This window comes from Simochromis diagramma, unplaced genomic scaffold, assembly GCF_900408965.1.
Source record: "Simochromis diagramma unplaced genomic scaffold, fSimDia1.1 OVJJ01000802.1, whole genome shotgun sequence".
Lineage (NCBI taxonomy): Eukaryota > Metazoa > Chordata > Actinopteri > Cichliformes > Cichlidae > Simochromis > Simochromis diagramma.
In genome coordinates this window covers 17,548,099-17,566,446 of record NW_024387492.1, presented here as the reverse complement: position 1 = coordinate 17,566,446, position 18,348 = coordinate 17,548,099, and the positions used below count along the sequence as shown (strand labels likewise).

The 18,348-nt window shown below is 40.9% G+C and overlaps 1 protein-coding gene and 1 pseudogene across 1 annotated transcript; both read right to left on the bottom strand.

Annotated features, from left to right (window-relative positions):
- Positions 1-1,910: 1,910 nt before the first annotated feature.
- On the bottom strand, positions 1,911-11,771 carry LOC120724711 (DNA (cytosine-5)-methyltransferase 3A-like). Its single transcript, XM_040017046.1, has 4 exons — positions 11,726-11,771; positions 11,120-11,189; positions 10,828-10,946; positions 1,911-8,438 (listed from the first exon to the last, which is right to left on the bottom strand). The coding sequence occupies exons 1-4, from the start codon at positions 11,731-11,733 to the stop codon at positions 8,252-8,254; spliced, it is 384 nt and encodes a 127-aa protein (XP_039872980.1). The 5' UTR covers positions 11,734-11,771; the 3' UTR covers positions 1,911-8,251.
- Positions 11,772-11,836: 65 nt separating this feature from the next.
- LOC120725568 lies at positions 11,837-17,888 on the bottom strand (annotated as a pseudogene).
- Positions 17,889-18,348: the final 460 nt, after the last annotated feature.

The window sequence follows — 18,348 nt, the reverse complement described above, 5'->3', positions numbered from 1 at the left end:
AGCCAATCAGGGGCCGTTCGAATGAGAGAAACCGGAAAACCGACCAATGGGAGGGGAGTTTAGTCTGTGGAAGGCGTTTCCTCTTCCTCTTGGGAAAGGGGCGTGTCTTCTGCGGCTGTAGTCGTGATACCTTCACTTGCGGTCAGAAATGTAAAATTAGCATCCGATTTTATTTTATAAAATAAAATAATTTGAGCGAAACATTGACTATTATTACTATCTTAGGCCACTTTAGTTACAACATGAGTTTAAATTTGTTTTCGTTGATTATATTTCTGAAATGTTGATTATATATTAACAAAATAATAGCAGAAATACATTTTATTTTTGATTTATTTATCTTCTGCTGCTTAATCTTTAGACATGATCTCTGAAAAGATAAACCCTGGCTGACACGGGCTCTTTGTGTGATTGTTGCTTTTGACCCAGTGCACTCGAACGGGGCAGTTACAGCGTTGAGAGGTTACTTTGAGCACTTGAATGCAACAATATGGAGCTGAAGTGCCACAGTGTGGAGACAGGGATGCCCTCTTTGGCAGCTTGGCTGGCTGCAGCCGCTGTGGTGGGAATTCAGAAGAATTAATTAACAGCAGTCGAACCACAAGCCTGTGACCTGCACATATATACTGAATACACCTGCAATATCAACCTGCAGGAAACGAACAGCTGATTCACAGGTCAGGCATTCACAAGTCTTTCCAAAGCACAAAATTATGTCCAAATTGGCTCATGTGATAATTAATAGTGAACTTTAATACCTCATAGTATTCATGTAAGTGATATCTGTACTTTAATGATTATTGGGGCTCTAGTTTGGGAGAAACAACCCCCCCCCCCCCCCCCTCAAAAAAAAAAACCAAACAAAAAAACAAACAAGAAACAAACAAACAAAAAAAAACCCCAACACAGAACAAAAATACTTGTGGTTCACGAGACCTTTCCAGTCAATAATGTGTGTTCTTTATATTTCATTAAGCTCTTTGCTGTTATTTATTTATGGGCATTTTTTGGTTGTTGTCATTATAACAAAACTGTAAATAATAGCCAGCGTCAGTTGTGCAGATAGATGTGAAGAAAAATAGTAAATGGATCCAGATCAATAGATTTCCCACTAATCTGTTCATAACATTTGAAGTAATCGTTCACTTTATTGAAACTAGAGAGCCATTTCTATTTTTTACATAGATTTTTATATGCTTTACATATAGTATTCTATTAGATTTTATTTTACCTCACTTTTTAGATTCAACTGAGTTACTTTCCCTTTTATCTTTTGTTGGTCTAATTTGTTTTGAGCTTTTCTCTTTAAGCTACTTTGTTGTAGGTTATGTTTATCATTCTGGAGGAGCTGGAGTACTTGCAGATTCTTCACTTTCAGACCCAAAACTGGGAAAATATTTTATAATTTCACAAACCTTTTGGCTGTGGACCAGTGTGATTAATTTGCAGACTCATTCTTGATGGTTTCCTCTCCAACATGTGATGAGAAAAATGTGGTCAGCAGTTTTGGTTTGATTCGATGTGGAAAACTGACATCAGAGAAGTAAAATAAGCTGCTAGACCAGGGGTGTCAAACGTAGGCCCCGGTGACCAGAATCGGCCGAGCAATCGAGCCCACTGGACAGCTTTGGAAAATGTAATTGTCATTTATGCTACACCAAAGTAAACAAGATAAACAACAGAAAGTTCCTGTTTTTTCATTATCTGCTATAGAAATGTATGTTTGTTTGTTTTTTGGGTGGTTTCACAGAACAAAGCACATTTTCTGTGAATTAATGAAAACTTTATATTTTATAATTACAGGGCAGTTTTGGCCATGAAAATCCAGAACATATTCTGTAGTTTTACATCTAGATTTTTAAGACATAGCACCCCCAAATGCCACATAGGTAGACACACTAAGCAGATAGTCACAATAAACAGTTCTTGTTTATTCACGGTTCATTTCTTACACTGTTCAAGTACAAAGTTAAAATGCCTTTTTAATTAGTTCATATTCATACAAGAGTAAAATAATAATAGTGCCTTTCTTCACTACCGCAAACATAAATACAGTAAATGTAAAGACAAACTTGATTTATACTCCTAACAATAAATTTTTCTTGTTTTCAGATAAAATTTTAGCACCTTTTGAAACACCAACAGGTCCTCCTTTTCCTAAAAGCTCATCTTACATTTAGTCCATGAGATGAGTGTCTGCATGCGCCACAGCATTGTATTTGTAGGTGTTGTGCATGTATCTCTGCGTGTGAGCGTCGGTTGCTCTGTGTCATAGCAGTGTGTGTTTGTCTGTGTATGTATGTGTGTGTTTGAAAGTGTATCAGTGTTTAAAACAGCGCATCACTCAGCCTAAAAGCTGTCGATAGGCGAACAGAAACATCATCACCGTATCACCCATCACTTAAAAACGTCAGCTCCTTTCCTCACACTTTTCCCCCTCATGGAGCTCTCACACAGAGACGTGTTGGAGAAAAGGAAAATAAACAGCTGGAAACTGTAAACAGGCTGAAAATCATCATGCCTGTGCTGAACCAGCAGCCTCCAGAGCAAATATAACAAACGCCGGTGAGCCCCAAGACTTAAACCGCTGGCAGCTGCAGTGAGTGATCACGCTTTTAATGCGAAGCTCTGCTGAGAAATTTGGATCCTGGCATTCAGTCAGGTGTCACTTTGTCACAAAACACCCACCAAGCAATGGCTTACATGTCAAGCTCACACATTTTATGGCAAGGGCACTCCCCAATGGCAGTGGTCTCCCTCAGCACACCACAAATATGGCTCGAGGAACGCAACAACAAGCCTGATGTTTGGATGTGGCCTCTAAACTTCCCAGATTGAGGGGGGCCTATACAATATTAGGCAGGTACTTTAATCTTATTGCTACTTTGGCGTGTATATACATCTAGATATAAATATCCCCATCTAAAAGTTGTGAAGTTATTTAACTGTTTGACAGCTTCCGAAGAAGCTCAGATTTCTGGTTCAGAGGATGACCAAAACTTTAGGAACTAAGTTATTAAATTTGATTTAAATGTTTTGGCATGGATCAGATCTGCACACGGCCTTAAATAAATCTGAAATGATAAAATTCTGTGAAGCTCATGTATTTTATTAATACATTTCTTAAGTCTCAGGACCTCCAGACTGGGAACTGCCTTGTGCCAGTGGAAATTCAGCTTTTACAGACAGCTTTAACTCAACCCGTCTCTGTTTGAGAGCATCGTGCGGCTCATAGCTTCAACAATTTAAAATAGAACAAGTCACTATACTAACTGTAATATATGCTTTCTCTAGCCTCTCTCTCTCCACTCTAGGCTGAGACTGAACTGAACTGAGCACCAACCTGGAACAGTACACACACACAATAACAGATTATTACTGTAATTATTATTACCATATTATTATTATCGTTACTCCCTAATCTAACATGGAATCGGAGATTACACTGACTGACTGACATGCAGCACCTGGGGAGGGGCAGGGCAGGGCGAGGTGGGGTTATTGGAGTGAGGGAGGGATTAGGGTAAGGGTGGGCAGGATTTGGGAGCACCAAGCGTCGTGGGGCCATGATGATGTCACAGCCAGCAGCGCTGCGGAAAGCCTGATGGCGGACAGGCAGCCGGCAAGAACACAGTGTGTATGCATGTGTGAGTGTAGCGGTGTTGGGTGTTCTGTAGCGAAAGGAGAAGCGTGAAGGTTGTTTCCAGCAAATGAGAGTGTGAGTGTGTGTGAGACCTGCAGGAAGAGCACTGTAAAAAAGAGCAGAGTTTAAAAAGCACCTGAAGGTTGGTTGTAGAAACGGAGAGTAAACACGATGGAACAAAATCTTTGAACCTGCTGGCTTACTGTGGCTATGAGAGGTTGTGCATGTTTGTGTGAAGGTCTGTGTGTGTGTTTGTGTGTGTGAGACGGCATAGACTGCATGTGTCCAGTTGTTAGCTGGTATCTGAGGAAGGTCTGAGGATCGGAAGGCTTCCTGGAAAAGATGGTCGTCCGAGGACCAAAAGCACCAGACTGAAGTGTTTTCTCTAAAGGCAGCCCTGTCTAAATAAAACATACATATGAACTTGTTTCTCATAGTGTGTGTGTGTGTGTGTGTGTAATAAATACAGCCACCACACTGGATGACATTTCCTCTTCACAGAGCAGCTGAGTTCATCCCAGCATGCATTGGGTGAAAGGCAGATGAAACACCCAAGAAGGCTCACACAGCTGAACCTGTGTTACATAAGGAAGCTTCTTTTTATTTATACAGGGCTATCTGTTTCAGTCACAGGAAGTAGAAAGCCAGCATATTGTCCACAGAGTAAAGTCGGCCTCTGCTTTCAGCCGACGCCGATGCAGAACGGTGACTGTAGGACGTTTTGGATCCCTGTGAAGCACAGGGGGAGAACGAGTGCCAGGGGGATGGCAGACTAGTCACTTAACTGACAGTGGAGCTGAGGCACAGAAAGAAGCTGCATTGTAAGAGGAGGGAGCGTAAAATGCTGCTGAGAAGAGGATGCTGAATGTCTTCTACTTCTAACCACTAATGTTTTAGGTTAATGCTTCTCGGAGGCGATGGTGCTCTGCAGGCAGAAATAATCCTGCAGAATGAGTTTAACCTCATTCTGTAAAAGACAGAAGTGCCTTAAACCTGGATTTTTTTTTTTTGAATGACCAGCAGGGGGCAATGCAAGAAAAGACTACTGGTTATTTTAAGTTGATGGATAAAATCCTGTCCTTTATATTCCCTATGGTTGGAGTTGGAGATTGAAAGCACATAAACAGAGACACAGACATCCTGAACTGAGATCCTGGGAATTTTGCTATGTTGATAGAAGTTTAACTTCCAGGGGAAAAATACCTTCTTTCTTTTTCTTATTTCTGTTTTTTATGTCCCAGTGACCTTTGAAATTAAAGCTAATTTAGATAGTATTTCAAAACTGTCCAACTAAATGCCTCAAGGGGCTTTCTCTTTAAAGGTGCTTTTTCCAGCTGTTTGCAGCTTTTAACTAAATCCTTCACCATCAGGGGGCAGTGTTTTCCATGTGGCTCTGTTGATATGGTTTTACCCTCTGATATTTGCTTTTATTCCTCAAGAGGCCTTTCATTCATTTACTCCTTTCATTTGCCAGACTGCCAGCCTAAGTAATAATACATAAACCTGATGTGCTATCTTGTGGTACAAAGTGGTATTACATGGTCCTACTTCACCAACGGCTGATTTCTCTCTAACACATTTAAGGAATTGCCAAAATCAGCTGATCTAGACCTTCTTCTGCTAAGTTGATGTGAATTTAAAGAAAAAAAAGTTTGATTAAAACTGTTCACTTCTATTTTGAGGTGAGATTTTCATATGAAACTCAGAATACTGTTAGTATACATTTGAGTTCACTGTACATATAAAAAATAAAATATGAATAGAATGAAACAAAAGCTAAATCCAGTTTCTACTTTGGTGTCTTGGCAGTATTTGGATCTTATGTTCAAATGCCAGTTCAAAAACAGACAACAAAAGCATTGGCGTTAGTGCAGTTAGTACACATTTGGAGGATACTGTGCCAAGTCCTAAACAATAAATATATTTGCATTTCATGATCTCAAATCCACTCAAACACTAAATTATTTACTTAATGTTTGGAATTTATGATGCTGGAGAGTTGTTAGCATAACATTTTACAGAAATTTCCCATTAGCCCTAAACATTACCTTGAAGAAATAGAGGAAGTCAAAAGATAATCAAGTTAAATTTGAGATTACTTGAATTTAACTTCAAATCTATCAACCTAACATCCAATGAACGTCGTCTTCTGCCTTCAATAATGTTAACGAGGCAAACTTTGGTATAATATGATGACATCTACTTGTTCCTGATGATCATCAGCTGAGTGACATCAGAGTAATATTACATTTAAAATGAGCACCAAAGTCATTTAACAGTTGTCATCCCAGCGTAAGTGAAACACGAGGAAATATTTTCATTATTAAAAGCATTCGTGAACCTAGTGTCTGAAAACCACCAGGAAGTAATCAGTACAGTACAGAGATGGTTTGCTTGTTGTGAGGAAAGCAGAAGTAGCTTGTGTTTTATATACGGTGTATAGAGTACATTTGCAGTATGAAGTATGGTTGTCTCCCACTAGAGGGCACTCTAAACACTGAGGATGCAGACAGCAGCAAGGATGTTTCTACTGTACTAGTTCTGTTAAATTTCACAACTTTTGTTTACATTCAGAGGGTTTTTTGCTTTTATATATGTCAGCATTTTGATCTTACAATAAGGCTGTTAAAGTTAACTGAAACTAAACCACAAATTAGGTCACTGAAATAAAAAAGAAAACTAACCAAAACACTTACAAAACTATATAAAATATTAAACTATACAGCAACTGTCTTCGGTTTTAGTCAATTTGTCAACCAGGTTGAGGACACCAGGATGTCTTCATCTCTGTGTTTGTTTTGTTGTATTGTATTATTCCATCATGATAAAAACTACCATACATTTCATAATAAGGAGAAGTAAAACTAACACTGAAACTAAAGTGATAATAGTAAGTCCACCCTGGAGACACAAGAAACTACTGAAAAATACAAAAATCAAACATTAACAAGTAAAATAAACTCCTCAAACCACAGCTGCATCCCAATAAAATTCTGTTTTATTTTATTACTTCATATTGCTTTAGATAAAAGTGGATCTCTTTTTCTTTTTCTTTTTTGCACTGAGGTATAAATTCACCTGCAAGGATTATTTGTAGCACAAGAGCATCCTCCTCCTTTAAGAAACATTTAAAGGTTATAGTCTTATTAAGCTGTAGTCACACTAAGAAAAATGCTCTATATATTAATCTGAGCTGGTCCAAAAAAGTTGATTCTGTTCATCTGGACGTAGCATTTTCAGTGACTTCCTCAGTCTCACCTGACTGCAGGTTTCCCCAACTTTATAAACAGTACCTTTGCATAATGACTAAAACTAGCACCAGTGAGTAACAATGGACTGTGAGGTCAGTTTCATGATCATAAACATGCAAATTGCCATACCATTCACAGAGAGTTGGGGAATGACTGCAATCACAGCATGAAAGTGAAAAGATGAACTCTTAGGCCTCCTCCTCAATTCAGAGATGCCATCCGCTTAGCCAGAGGTTGTTTGGTTTCCCCAATGTATGAATCATGGCAATCCTTCTGGCATTTAACAGCGTGCACTATATTACTCTGTTTGTGCTGGGGGACCTGATCCTTTGGGGGGAGCAATTTTTGGCGCTGGGTGTTTTAGGGTTTGAAAGCTACCGAGACGTGGTGTTTACAAAAAACACGTCTCAGCTGTTCTATTACTCCTGAAAAATAAAGATCAATAAACATTTTTGCTTAGGTAGCAGTTGTCCTTCTTTCCAGGATCACCTGGAGCTTCCTTTAGGTGTCTTCCCAGCTTTACTGGATTCTTTGTGGTACAATGTTCTTCCACTTCCGCTGTTCACTCGAACGAAACGTTCCTCCCATTGAAAGCACTATGTCCAGAATCAACTTTTTGGGATTTCCTTACCTGGAGCATGCATCAAGAAATCTAAGCTGCGTTATCTTCCTTTTGGACACTCTCCTGCACCCTCATTCAATCCTTAAACCTCACAGCTACCTGTTTTGCCTGCTGTTGCCTCCACCTGCTCGTCTATTTGAACTCAAACTGGCAGCGACTGAAACAAGCAGAGACCATTCAGTCTCCAAGAGCACCAAAATCTGTAAAAGTGTTGTATTAAAGTGGCACCATTTCGATTGTATCACTGCCTGACCAGCACCACGAATGTTACGTGTGTTTGTGTGTCTTTCTGTTTTCACAACACATGAATACAGTAAAGTGTTGCGGGACTCATTGGTCTGTTTGTACGTATTCATAGAGATCTTAAAGACAGAAAAAAGGCAGGGCATCTGTGTTAGTTTGGCGCCCCCTGGAGGTTTGAACTCCAGCTGATACGACACAGTAAAGCCAGAAGACATCAGTTTCAAGGTCGGACAGGAAGTTTGTGTATGACAGAAAACTGTACCTGTGTGTGTGTGTGTGTGTGTGTGTGTGTGTATGTGTGTGTGGTAGCACGGTAGCACCAGGGGACTAAGGTCAGCCAGTGGTCTACAAGGGATCTCAGGAAGCAGTCCTTTACAGAGTGTGTATGTGAGTGTTTGTGTGTCTATGTCCGGTCATCTGTTTCATTTTGCGTCAGCCAACCTTCATGTACTGACTGTACACTGTGTATGGTTATCAGTGTCTGTTTTCTGTTTATATGTGTGTGTCTGTACGTGGGAGGGAGTTGGTGTGTGTGACTAGTTGCAGGCAAAGTACTCCTTCAGAGGAGCAAAAAGGTGCCTGATGACAGGGACGCTCCACGAACGCCCCCAGAAGCCTTTGTCTGGCCAGACGACTCATGTTGGACACGTCGGTGTAGTGGACGGGGAAACCAAACACCCTGAAACAGACCACACAGATCATTACTTCAGACTTTAAATAGAAAAAGGTCTGTGAAGCAAAGCCAAGAAATATTTCAAATCACTTAGTGATCCTAAACTTAAAAGAAGATTTTTTTTTCATTTGAATTTGATTTGTTATAGTTGTTAGTTTTTTGTCGTTCAAAGATTCAAAAATGTTTATTGTCATGAGGACAAAGAAAAGCATTTCTCTGTGCAATGCAATGCTGTCCAGCACACAGATGCTGGTTAATATGTGCAAATAAAATTGGAACAGATAAAATGCAAATAGTATAAATAAATAAATGGAGACAAAAACTGAAGTGTTAAATAGATTGGTGTGCAAAAGAGCTTTGAGCTTAATGCTGGTTTAATATGTAAGATGATCTGATGTGCAAAATTATTACTGTTAAAATAGTTCAGCTGTTCAAGAGTCTGACAGCAGTGGGGAAGAAGGAGTTGTTGAGTCGGGATGTTCTGGATTTCACACTTCTAAACCTTCGTCCCGACGGCAGAAGTGTGAACAGTCCGATGTTGGGGGTGTGTGGGGTCTTTGAGGATGGAATAAAGCTCTCCTCTGGACTCTGTGATGGTAGATGCTCTGCAGAGAGGGCAGCAGAGTCCTGATGATCTTCTCAGCAGCTGTTATACTCTCTGCAGGCGTTTGCTGCAGTGATGCAGCTGGTCAGCGTGCTCTCCACAATGCAGCTGTAGAACTTGCTGAGGATCTTGGCCGACATACCAAATTTCCTCAGCCTCCTCAGGAAATACAGCTGCTGCTGAGCCTTCTTGACACCTGTTTGGTGTTCAGTGTCCAGGTGAGGGTCCTCAGAGATGTAGACGCCCAGGTATCTAAAGCTGCTCACCCTCTCCACTTCAAGGCCCCGGATAAACTGCGGCTGGTGATGGCTCCTCTTCTTCCTCGTGTCTACTATCATCTATTTTGTCTTGTCAGTGTTGAGGGTGAGGTTGTTGTCCTCACACCATGACACCAGACCGGCCAACTCTCTCCTGTAAGCTGCTTCATCCCCTCCAGTGATGCGACCGATCACTGCAGTGTCGTCGGACTGGGCCCTACCAGTCAAAACGTCCAGTAGCTAGTCATATAGGGTGGGGTGCAGGCCGAGTGTTGCCAGCTTGTGAGTGAGTTTGTGTGGGATTGAAGGAGGAGCTGTAATCAACAAAAAGTACCCCTGATGTATGAGTATTTGTTTCCCAGATGGAGAGGAAATAGTGAATGGCAGCAGCGATGGCGTCTGATGTGGACCTATTGGGCCAGTAGGCATACTGCAGGGGATCCAGAGTGTCTGTGATGTTGCTCTGAATGTAGGCCAGCACCACTCACTTGAAGCACTTTGTGATGATTGGATTGCAACTGGTCTATAGTCATTTTGGCAGGTGGTTTGGCTTTTCTTGGGAAGAGGGATGATGGTTGTGGTCTTGACTAAGGTCAGCCAGTGGTCTAAAAGGGATCTCAGGAAGTAGTCCTTTACAGTGTGTGTATGTGAATGTTTATGTGTCTTAAATGTTTGCTTTTCATTTGCTTTGATTCTTTTTTGTTTAATGTTTTACTTCCTGCTTTTGTTTCTTTCCTCCATTGAAACGCGGTCAAATTATTCATTTACCCTTGAATTTGACTGCTTCCACCTGTGTCTCATTTAGTAATCACCCTCTTTTTATATGAACCCCACTTCTCATTTTACAATTTACATATATTGAAATTCTCAAATAGTAGTCCCTCATTACCAAATAGTAAAAGCAGAGACACAATTTCATTTCAGGAAATGGGAAATCTTGTTAGTTAAACATGTGGCACAACTACATCATAAGTTTTTAGCCCCATTAATCTCATATTGAGCTTTGTATTGTAAGACAAAGATGTTACAATAAGAGAAAGAAAACCCCACTAATCAAATGACTTCCTATAAGCAAGCACTTGGCAACAGGTGGGAAGGAAAAACTCCCTTTTAACAGGAAGAAACCTACGGCAGAACTAAGCTCAGGGAGGGCCGGCCATTTGATGCGACCGTTTGAGGGTGAGGCGAGACACGTACATGATCTCAGGTCTAACATGCTTGAATTACAATCTCAACCCTACTATGTCACCATGTGACCATTTGACAGGATATAGCTTCTTTTAATAATTCAAACAAGTTCACTTTCATGCAAGAACATGCTTAAAACAATTAACCTCTTAACATCCACCTGTACAGGTATGTATATATGGATTTTAGTTTTTTTAGGTAAGCCTAAATGTAAATACAGAAGACCCATATGGTCAAAATGAAATCTAAACCGTTACCCTTAGAGGTCTGCAGTCACCTGCTGGATGTTAAGAGGTAATAAAAAAACCACACACCACACACACACACAAACACGCGGCTCCTGTACCTTTCCATCTCGGTGCACCACAGTATGTCCTCCTTGTTGTCCATGTAGACGGGGAAATGCTCGTCTTTCCCCTGCTTCACAGAGTTGGAGCGTGTCGTTATCGTACGCAACTTCTCAAACTGGAATTAGCATCCAGAACCAAACACGCACAGACAGACACAAACAAACAAACCAACACACGCATCCCTTTTAATCCTACAGCCTACTCTCATTTCAACAGCAGCTTTCTGTGATTCAGACACACAAATACACACTCTCTCACACAAACACACACACTACACACAGTGGATACCTTGGCTGTGCGGCCATGCTCCAGGCACTCCTGTAGGTCCAGCTTGTCGTTTGCCATCGGTGTCAGTGGCCTGCAGTATTTAGAAAAGCACACCTAAAGAAGAGTTGCAATTTTCAATTCAGTAAGGAAAACTTGTAATCACCCTGCAGCTGGCTTTCCCAGGTGTCCGGCTGCTGTCTGTTCTTTAATTGCTTCGTTTTCTTATGCTTTCAAACTCAATACTGACATCATTGCTCTAATCCAATCATGTTCTTGTACACCTTCTCCAAGTCAATCACCCTTCACACTGCACTTCTGCCTTTTTGCCTCTCAGATGCACATTAGTGCAACCCACCTCCTCCCCATCTCCGCCTCATCCTGGTGACTCAGAGCTCCGTGCAAGCCTCCATCTTCACCACCACCACCAGTGTCTAGACTCTGGGGGGTCCTGTCCTCTAATTCCTGCTACTACTGAGATTTTGTTCTGCTACGATGGGTCATCGGAGACTAATGCCAGACAACTGTATTGAATTCTGTATCTCAATAAATCATGTTCAGTTCTTCCAAATGATCTCTCCTACTGAAATAAAGTGAACAAACCTGTGGTGTCTGTGTTGTTTGTATCACCTGGACATGCCGGGCAGGTTTTCCCAGAAATAGCGAGCGCGGTGGGCAGCAGAGAAACCTCCTTGGCGTCGATCATCACTGGGTTACACTGAAGAGGAATATGAATGTTATGTCATACTGCACCACGGCCCTGAAGACTTACTTTTGTCCTAACTAATGGATGGATTGATAAATGGATCCTAGCAACCTTCTGTACCACAACTGAGAATGTCCTGTGGGGATGTAGTTGTAGTAGCTTTTTTTTAAATTTCACTTACAGAATAACTGCGGTGGGTTTGTGTGCCGTACCTCTAGAAAGCGGGAGATGTCCCGTTTGTCGCTGACTCCATAGCGACCACGTTCTCAAACAGCCAGAAGAACGGCCTCTCGTCGCCGGGTTTTGGCCGCGCCTCATGCAGCAGACGGTAAAACTCAAAAAAACAACCGTCCGGTCCCCTCTGAAGGAAGACAGGGAAAGTTCAGCCTCCTTATTTCATTTAGCACAACGAGCAAAAAGTAAATGATTATACGAGCGCTTCCTACCATAAAGTCCTTTCCTTGCAGGGTTGACTATGGAAAGGTCGTTGCAGGGGCTTCCTCCTATCACCAGGTCAAATGGTCCCCATTTATCGATCTGCCGGTGGAAACACAGCGCGTTAAAGTTTACTGCCTTTAACATAATGTGAGGAAATTTTTCTGGTTACGTGTGGTTTGAGGAGCAATAATGATTTCTCTTACATGTTTGCGAGTTACGGTGCGTACGTCTCCACGTACATGATGCGTCCCTCGTGTCGAACCATGCCGACAGTGATGGAGTCTTCACACACTTCTGATGCAACATACTTTTCGACCTGGATGCCCAAATCTTTCAGCACCAGAAGACCTGACAGACACACAAACATCATGCTAAAAACTCTTTAAGGGTTTAGGTTTTAAGATGGCGCGGCCACGTCCAGACGCCTTCCTGACTGCTCCGCGCAGACTATGCACCTTTTTAGTTGTTTACTTATTTATTGCTTGTTACCTAATGCATAACTACTGCCTTACAACTGATGAGGACTTTCAACTCAGGACTTTCAATAAAGGCGCTGTGGAGAGCATCCTCACACAGAACATTGCATCCTGGTATGGGAAGAGCTTTGTTAAGGACAAAAAGGTCTTCAGAGAGTGATCCGTACAGCAGAACGCTGCTGCAGGGCTGCTCTCGCCTCCCTACAGGACATTTACAACAGGAGATGCTGGTCCAGAGCAGCTCAGATATTGAAGGACCCGTCCCATCCCAGCAACAAACTGTTCCACTTCTGCAATCAGGCAGAAGGCATCCGCGCCCATCCGAGCAAAAACAGAGAGGCTCAAGAGAAGCGAGTGAACAGGAGTCATTGTTACCACATTCGCATATCATTCCTGATCCTTCTGCTTCACTACGGCACAAGACACTTTTAACACCCCACTCACACAATGTACGTTCTCAGATTTATTTATTTTATTTATTTATAATAATGTATATAACTCACTCACTTACTGCATGCACATAATGTCCTCTTTTGTATATATTCACTCACTGTATATAATGTTCTCTCTCTCTCTTTGCACAGTCGAGGAGCGTATCAGGTCACATTTCACTGCGTCTTGTACTTGTATAACTATGCATGTGAAAAATAAACAATCTTGAATCTTATTATAAATTTTTATCTTTTAAAGCTGGGATTTAACTTCAGAGTGACTACCGGCAGAATAGTACTCGCCAATGTTTTTTTTGTTTTTTTTTATTGTCATTGGACTATTTTAAGGGATTTGTCTTTAATGGGACAACATTAGGCAGCAGAGTGGCCTGCTTTCTGCTGAATTAAAATAGATATAAATCCTTCCAAAATACCCAAAGCTTCTAACAGAATGTGGTGAAACAACATTTATAACATACAGCATTTATAACAAATACTTAAACCCGCACAGTCCAGAACACCAGGCTGAGCCAATACCAGCTGTTCATGTTTGTCGTGTTCATTTTTAAACTGCTTTGACAACTTTGGGATGGATGAGTAAATCTTACTTTGTCTTCACATTTCTGTTTTATACTTTCCACTTAACCACTTTTTTCTCAGTGTACCATTAAATTCACTGTGCTTTATTTTTGTCTTATGTGTATCTGTATTATTTTTTATTTCATTTTCAATGCAAGCTCTTCAATGAAGAAGAGATTTTAATCTGAGAATATCGTGAGCTGCACCAAACTTGTTTTCTGCGACTTAAACTGCATGGAATAAGGATGTGACAGATATCTTTATATTTCTTTTTGTTCTTATTTAAAGCAACACACCCTGATTATGATGGCACTAGTCGTAAGGATAAAGGATCATATTAACCTGTTAATCAATAATTTATTGATGATGAGAATAGTGGTTAATTGCCGCTCAGCACTTACACAACCTGTGGCAATGCCATCGAATAAAGAGAGGACTCTGATTGGTTGCCTCTTCTCTGCTGCAACCTGGAGGATACAACTTGGCCGCTCCTGAGAGAGGGTTTAAGAGGAAGAGGAGATCAAATGAGATATCAAACTCTACAGGTACGCAAAGGCAGAGAGCTTCTCCTGATAATGATCTGCTCTTTACTAAAGAAAAAAGTCAAGAAGAAGAAGAAGGAGAGAATATCAATAATTAAAGGTGATCATGATCTGTTTTGATGTGCTTAACCTTCGGGGATATTGAGAGCTGACGAGCCCTGGAGGCGTAACCCACACTGATCTCCAGAGATAATTATGTTTCCAGCTAACTGTAATGATTCACACTTCAAAGTTCTATAAAGGTTATGACAGGAGATAAGATGTAAAGTGGCAGATACATTAAATTTAGCACAATCCATTGACTTACAGCATGCAATGTGAGCTTAAATAAGATGCCTGATATTCACAGGCTGCTGTAAGAAGAAATACAGTACCGAAGAGCAGGATGTTTATTAATACAATATAAAAGCAGCTTAATGAGCCGTCTGAATTTGATGTTACCACTTACACAGTGACACTTCGGTGTCATAGCCCCCCCATGCTTCATAACAGCTATTCTCAAACTGCATTTTTAAAAATGGGCTATGGTAGGGACTGAAAGAATGAAACTTCAGCTACAAACATTTGAAAACGAGTATTATTCTCCAGACTCCGTATTTATGCAGCCTTAATTAGTTTTTCATTAGTATTGTGGTTATGATGGCTAGCGTTGATCCATAAATTGCTGTTGAACTGCAGGTTAATGAATCCTGACAGGAATTCTGAGGCACCCCCTCTACCCCTTAGCCTGGAGGAGGCTTTAATGTGCTTTACCTGGTAATGATCTGGACGGATGCTAATGAGGTGAGACACCTGTAAATGTTTAAACATCTGTTAACTGGCGGGAATCACAGACGCCCTCTTCGTGTTGTTGTTTGGATATGGGAACAGATTTATTGCTCGTCTATAAATGTGGGCTCGAACTCGCAGCCTCTCTCTTCCACCGGGTCATTCGGTTCGCTGGAACTTTGGTTGCTTTATTTATTGTTTTACTTGCTCGTGGCTTATAACTGATGAACTCGCTGCATTAGTTATGTGTGGTAATTCTTTCCTACCTGTTGATCCTCGGTCGTGACGTGGCTAATTATTAAACTTGCAAATTGTAATCACAGCACATAAGAAGGTATATCTACTGTCATATTATCTACAGTCATATGCAGAATTCTCTGGTGAATTTGCTGATTTCTGAAGTGAAAGTAAGAAAATATGTCTGCTTTTGTTTTCTCACACTGGCATGTGTAAATATCTGGGAATCCCCTTACTTCTGAAACAATCAGGACTTCATTAACGTGTTAGATGTTATGATGGAGGTCTTTAATCTTCATTAAGACTTTCACAGTTGATAAATTCTCTGGTCCTTCAGCCTTCATGGTAACGCAGAACAAAAGCAAGATATCAAAGTGCTTCCTGCCTGGTGTTTCCACCCTTTGACAGATGGCAGTTAAAGGGAACTTTGACACTCGAGATCTGGAAGAAACTATAGGCATCACATATGAATGGCGTATCATGTGATATGATATGACATCATATGAAGGGCAGCATCTGGACAGGATAGAGCTGATTTGGAGGAAAATTTTTGGACTTGAAGCTGTGTAGCACCAAGTGTCAGGAATTCTCGAAACAGATGTCTGGCAGCCGGTCAGCAAAGTGAAACAGAAATAAATCTGGCTTCTACAACAGGTCTGTGATCCAAAGCAGATTTGAGAATCTGCAGCGAGCTACAAGAAGCACGAGCATCTCCTAACTGTTCCACACTTTTATTTTAAAAAAGAGGCAATCATGCTTTTGAGGTTGTAGCTACCAAATGTTAGAACAGCCTTCCTCGGCCTATCAGGTCAGCCAAATCACTGGTTTGTTTTAAACAATCACTAAAAGCTAAGTTCTCTGGGTTAGCTTTTGCTTAATCTTTCACCCATTATTTTTGGCCTTTTGTTCTTCTGATATGTCTGTATAGGAGTGTGTATGCAGGAGTGAAAGACCCATGTGTTTGACTGTCTGTATGCATGTATGATATCTATATGGATCTCTCTTCATTCATCAAATATGGTGCCACTTTTTTCTAGAAGGACTCTCCTACATTATGAAAACAGTGTTAAAAACAGATCTGGACAAACTTTTTTGCTCTTTAACAATCCACACAAATCAATTACAAGATGTGATAATAAAAGATTACTAATTTATCACCTCTGACACTCTTAACAACCAACAAGGCAATTCAAGCCCACCGAGTAAGGGAAATTGTTTTGTAGGAAGAGAGCATTCAAACTTACAAATTCCTGCTCGTGGTTGTTGGCAAAGAAATGCTGTAGTCTGCAGGGCCAGTCATCCCGCCGTCGCAGTAGGCCGTAGGTGTTGCGGGGTCCACACATGTAGCAGTTCCAGGGGTCTTCTTTGATGGCTGCCGCTGCCGAGCCAGCCCCGACCAGGAGATCCACGCACTCCACACAGAAACACCTAAATGCACACACAGCAATTCATCATGTCTCATGTCTATTTACCCACTCGCTAATATGTCTTTGTCAAGTAACAAATAAAGTTCAGCCTTTGAACAGTGCAAGTCTCAGAGAAATTCCAAAAATAAAAAAGACTCGTAGGCTTCGTCTTGAACTCTACTGACAGTACAATTAGAAGAAGACTGAAAAAGTATGACCTGTTTGTAAGGGTTGCTGGGAAAAAGCCTCTTTTCTCTAAAAAGAACATGGCAGCATGGCTTAGGTTTACAAATTAAATCTGAAGAAACAACAGACTTCTGGAACAAAGTCCTTTGGACATTCAAGACCAAAGTGGAGATAACTGGCCATAATGCACAACACTCAATTTAGCATATCAGCATAAACACCCCAAACCTGCTGCAATTACAGCTGCCAGTCTTTTAGGGTATGTCTCTACCAGCTTTGCACATCTAGAGACTGAAATCCTTGCCCATTCTTGCAGCTCTACAACAGAATGGCTGAAACTTCAGTGAACGTGAATAACATTGTAAGGAACAGTGAACCAAAATTCCTTTACTAGGATGAGGATCTCATTAAGTCATACAGAGGTGTACCTGGCTTTTTACAGGACTGCAGAGAGTTCTTTGAAAAAAACACTTTGGACTGAAGCTCATTATTTTCATGTCTGATCTCTGCTCTGTTTGCAGTGAAAGGAATAGAGCCGAGATGCCAAAATCAACTGTGTACTCTCTTTTGAAATAAACAAATCCACATGAGCTTTGTGCCAATAAAGAAAGTGATTTATCACGTTTGGACATTTAGGTGTAAACTGTTTCTGTACATGTGAAATTGAAAACCTTAGCAGGACCTGAATGTGCTGAAAGAAGCTGCTGTTTGCAAACCCCTGATACTGACCTACAGCAGTTGTTGTTGCCACACATGAGCACTTCCCTGCCTCCACAGCAGATGGTGCAGTAGGACTGGTAGCCATCATCGTCATACTGGTAGGCGCACTCCAGGAACGAGTTCTGCCGAGGAGCAAAACACAATTTTTTTTTGTTTCTCCTTCTGTTCATTGAGTTTATTTTTACATGCCTGTGAACTACAACAGATTACCAATATGTAACCGATGTTCCAACAATATTGTCACTGCTTCCAAAACACCTAGCTGCTTGGATTTTTCCCCTGGGGAAATGCAGCTTCCACACATACTGGGTGAGATATTTGTTGCTGGAAGAAATTTATCATGGAAAAACATTTTCTGGTTCCAGCTTCCCAAATGTGAGAATTTGAGACTCTTTGTATTATTTAGTATTGTTCTTAATATCTTTGTGGTCTGGATTGTTTTTTCATTCACTTTTGCATGTTGACAGGCAAAAATACTCAGTTAATAATAATAATAAGAGTGATTAGTTGCAGCCTTGGAGAACTGTACACACAGGAACCTTCATGTTGAACATGCAGAATCTGAGCATAACAGCTGAGATTTGGGGTATTCTGGGGCTGTCTGGGGTCTGTTTATGCTCATATCGTGTGAGTTCTTTTGACCAATCACATGCTACCTGATTACCTGAACTCAGTAGTAAGTTCAGTTTAAAATCACCTGGAAGTGCCAAATATTCATTGTTTGTTTTATAAGTGTTATAGAGTTAAAGCATTATGTTTTATAT

Excerpts from the sequence above, each read along its gene's own strand:
- LOC120724711 (XM_040017046.1), bottom strand. Across the intron at positions 10,947-11,119 it reads AGCATGGCCGCACAGCCAAG|TTTGAGAAGTTGCGTACGAT; the intron begins GTATCCACTGTG and ends TGCTAATTCCAG. Across the intron at positions 8,439-10,827 it reads TGGTGCACCGAGATGGAAAG|GGTGTTTGGTTTCCCCGTCC; the intron begins GTACAGGAGCCG and ends GGTCTGTTTCAG.